This window comes from Centruroides sculpturatus, unplaced genomic scaffold (genome assembly GCF_000671375.1).
Source record: "Centruroides sculpturatus isolate CEXI.00-Female unplaced genomic scaffold, Cexi_2.0 scaffold87, whole genome shotgun sequence".
NCBI classification, from domain to species: domain Eukaryota; kingdom Metazoa; phylum Arthropoda; class Arachnida; order Scorpiones; family Buthidae; genus Centruroides; species Centruroides sculpturatus.
This window is the reverse complement of record NW_019384414.1, coordinates 1,057,658-1,061,900: the sequence shown is the minus strand read 5'-3', so window position 1 is coordinate 1,061,900 and position 4,243 is coordinate 1,057,658. Positions and strand designations below refer to the sequence as shown.

The window sequence follows — 4,243 nt, the reverse complement described above, 5'->3', positions numbered from 1 at the left end:
ACCAAATCGTGAACTTTGTCGATGTTTTCTTCAGTGACAGCAGTTGACGGCTGTCCGCTGCGAGGGTCATCTTCCACACTTTCTCTGCCAGATTTAAAAAGGGCTGTCCATATTTTCACAGTGGTGTACAAAGGAGCAGACTATCCTAAAACTTCATCCATGTCAGCTTTGATTTGAGATGCGGTCAACCCTTTTTTTGTCAGGTATTTTATGACCGCACGAGTCTCCGTCTTCTCCATTTTTGACAAAGCATGTGCACATTGACTATCTGCTAAGCTGTCGTGGCAAAACTTTACGACAAATCAAACGGAAATTGCTATCGTATCTTTATCAAGGATGGCTGAATTATTCCCGCCAAAAATTAAATTGATCGCAGCGCCGCATATAGGCAAGGCCGCGAACTTTTCGAACAGCCCTCATAAATATCTTAACAAAATTTATTAAACAGAAAAACACCTTTACTTGGTTCATCTTATGAGGGAACAGTATGATGTTCAGGTAACTGGTTTTGATCAAACTTATACTGTTTCCCCAATGACTGACACATGCCAAGCAGTAAGGCACAATACTCAAAATTAAAGGAGAAAATTGAGGTTGAAAATTACAAAAATCTCACTTAAAATGTTTGGAATTCCCAACATTTGCAGAGTACCCAGTGGCTTGGTGGCNTATTAAAATGATAATACCATTTTAAACTATCATTTCGTATACTTTATAAAAATTTTGGGTCCTGTAAAAATATTCTGCATCCTTTTTCATAAGTCGTATTGTACTGTACCACATTACTTCTTGCTGCCTGCCAACACTTACGGGACATTCCAATTTTCAACGCGAATGTTGAGTGTTGAAGTCAACAATTTGACGTCATCAACGACGTTCCAACTCGAGTACGAACTGCTTAGTTCCCATAATTCCATTCTCGGCAAGATGGATTCCATTCAAATGTCTTACCGATTACCCACAATTCATTGGAAAGTAGCAGTCAACATATCTGTTGAGTGCTGAGTGTGTTGAGTCAGCGCTGACAACAGCGCTACCTCAACGTTGAAAAAAGGAACGAATTTTAACGAATGTTGAGATCAGCGCTGAGTCAGCGTTGAAAATTGGAATGTCCCGTTAGTCAAGCATATTGTCAGAAAAAATAAACAGGGCAGCCAAGGAAGCAAATTCTCTGACTTTTCCCAATTTTTAACAAATTCCCTGACTTTTTCTGAACACTAATAAAAATCCCTGACTTTCCAGGTGTGTAGGAACCCTGTTTGTTGTAAAAGTACACTATAAATTCTTGTTATTGTGTATCTTCCTGTTTTAAAAAAACACTAAATTTATTAGTGTATATTATATTAAGTATGCAGAAATTGGATATATAGATAGTTAATAGTTCTTAATACTACTATGTACTACATGGAGTAGTTCATTTTTTTGGTCAGAGTAGTATTAATTAGTATTAAGAACTAGAGTTAGTGAACGAGTCATGTAGTTCACTAGCTCTAAGTTATGTAGTTCAAAATAATTTGTGTTTTAGTATTTTATCTTGAATTATAACATTGTAAGCAATATTTTATGTATTTTGTAATATTAAAAATGTTAACTTATTACCTCTAAACAAACATTTTCAAAACCAAAACGTGTATACAAATGCAGGTATTTTAACAAAAATTATAATATAAAAAATTTCGTAAAGAAGATAATTATCTACACAATAATTTCAAAATATAAGCTCATTCATATCCTAATTGTTATTATAATTGCATTAAAATCCACTTACATCGCCATTAGTTTCAGGAAAATTTGTACTACAGTAAGCGGCATCCATCTTCGAAATACACTCGCCACCTAACGGCAGAATTAAGATTTGCGTTTGGGCAGACGATTATTACAGTTTATATTGTGGCAGCTTGTAATTATAATCATTATATATTTTAATTTTGACATCTTTTAAAAGAAAAATTATTTTGTGATTTATTAAGAGTATAATTAATACGTTAGTAAATTAATTTAATATTAACATTAAAAATATGTTAAACATAACGAAAAGAATTGATGTGTTAATTAAATAATTTTGATAGTTTTGTTTATAAAAATAAATCAATTTGTATGAATATTTTATTGGTTTCTACGTAAGAAAGTTAGTAATTTTTTTTTTACTCTTTCCTCCATATATTTTTATTTTCCCGGGTGTTCTGTATATAAAAAAGGGTCGTGTATATCTGCAGTAGGGCCAGACTTAATGACAATTTTACTCGTTATTAAAATTTATTTTTTCATAAAACTCATCCCTATTCTCAAAATTAAGCTTTTTGCCATTTTATAGTACAGTAATTAAAAATATAAAGTTTTTATAAAAATATTATAATAGATGGCGCCACACACAACTTATTTCATTAATATAAAAGTGTTTTTCTTTTAATAAAAACTCTTAACAGCCGACAAAGTTACGCCACTCTCTGCTAGATTTTTTTAATCGTACCAATTACGATGTTCATGAAAGTTTTTCCGTTAGCCGTCTAAGGCAAAAACCCAACAAAAAGAAACAATCGCAATATAAGATAGAAAATTGATTTTACTTACCTGTGAGGTAAATACTGTATCTACATGCAACCCCTTACGACCCAGTGACGAGTCAGGCTCGTCTAACGTAAAAAGGACGCAACGCCCACTGACGAGTCTGACTCGTCCAAGTAATGTTACGATCGAAAAAAACGAATAATTCACTTTTACTTCGTGGATTTTAGTCGGGTAAAGTGTATTTACCTTCTACAGGACGTTGTCTATGTGCTCGTTAAATTTCGTAGTTGTAAACCAATTAGAAGTTTTTCGTTTGGGACCGTTTTTCCGGTCCCATCATATAAAATGTTACAAGGGACCGAATATCTGGTATTATATTTGTGTAATTGTGGTATACTACACATCCTGCTAGTACCCCGACTTCCCTGGAAGCTTACATGTATGCATCTTGGGAACGTGGACAGATACTGTGATCAAGGTCATGTTGTAAACAACGACCGTAGATAGCACGTGTCTTGTTGCGGATTGTTTTTGATGAAACAAAATTACAAATAAAGTATCCCTAAAGCTACATTTTATAAATAAAAGCATTTATTATAAATTATTTCACATTAATTTTAACATTTTTACTACAAAAATGCGTTCTGGAGAGATATTGTTTCGCGTCAATTTTTACGTTCTTATTTCTGAGCGTAATTTAACCCCTTCATTCCCGATCAACTTTTAATTAATTATAATTAAACATAAAAAAATACTTAAAACTGAAAAAAAAACGAAAGAAATGTGTTAATTTTGAAGAAAAAGATTCAAATTTTATTTTCCTTTGTCTCGTCTTTATGTGAAATGTGACACTGATGAGTCATTGTTTACACAGCTGGATGACCTTGAGAACAGCTAGAGTCGGATTTCCCGGGACATTCTCATAGACATCTCGGGAGGACAAGGGTTTAATTAAAGTAGGGTGAATACTAGCTAGACCTATATTTTTAAATATTTTTAAAAAATTAAAATTTTTATTGCGATTTCCGACCTCCCCGACTTAATTAAACTTATATATAATAAAATATATTAATTAAAAAAATTAAAAAACTATTGGAGGTCGTTTTTGACATCAAAAAGTAGCTTGAAATAACTTTACCAAAGGAAAATCCATGCACTACAACTTAGGAACTATGAAATAAAATTGATAAAAAAACTCCCATTAAAAAACAATTAAGCCTTAATCGAGCCTTATCAAAGGCTCATTAAAATCGCGACAAAATTTTTTCGAGCGGGCAAAAAATTTTGAAAAAATTTGGGGACCTAAAAAACATTGCAAAATTTGAAAAAAAAATTTTGTCAAATCACCCCTTAAGGACCACCTTTTTTTGTAACGCTATGTAACTTGCCTGAGAAGTCTCGGGTTTGGGGCTTAAGGTTAATATAAATAATTTTAATCGCCGTTGAATAAGAAATGTTTCTTTCACAAGAAATGTATAATATTACAGTACTGTATTAGACTTACGGTACCTAATTTACATACTGTACAGACGATAGCTCGCGTAAACTCTCTGTAGCGTGAAACTATACATATAATTATAATAAAGTTAAAATAAATTAAGTTAATATATAATTATATGTACAGTACCTAATTTATATATAATACTGTACAGACGATAGTTAAACTCAACTTACCCGCCTAAACTCTCCGTAGCGTGGCGCTAAACGGCGGAAAGTATCTCTCTCTTTCATTCTC

The 4,243-nt window shown here is 32.5% G+C and overlaps 1 protein-coding gene across 5 annotated transcripts in view; it reads right to left on the bottom strand.

Moving 5' to 3' along the window:
- The window catches only part of LOC111619144 (activating signal cointegrator 1 complex subunit 2-like), a 90,300-nt gene that overhangs the window by 83,225 nt on the left and 2,832 nt on the right, over positions 1-4,243 (bottom strand). For 2 of the 5 annotated variants that reach the window (XM_023360818.1, XM_023360822.1), the window contains exon 1: positions 1,769-1,853. The exons of 1 other annotated variant lie outside the window; for it this stretch is intronic. Coding sequence is in view for 1 of the 4 variants with exons in the window: in XM_023360823.1 (XP_023216591.1) it covers positions 1,769-1,816 (48 nt within the window). In the remaining 3 variants the exon portion in view is untranslated. Of the gene's footprint in view, positions 1-1,768; positions 1,865-4,243 lie in introns of those variants that run through there. 2 more of the 5 variants (XM_023360823.1, XM_023360824.1) reach the window with 2 other exon arrangements.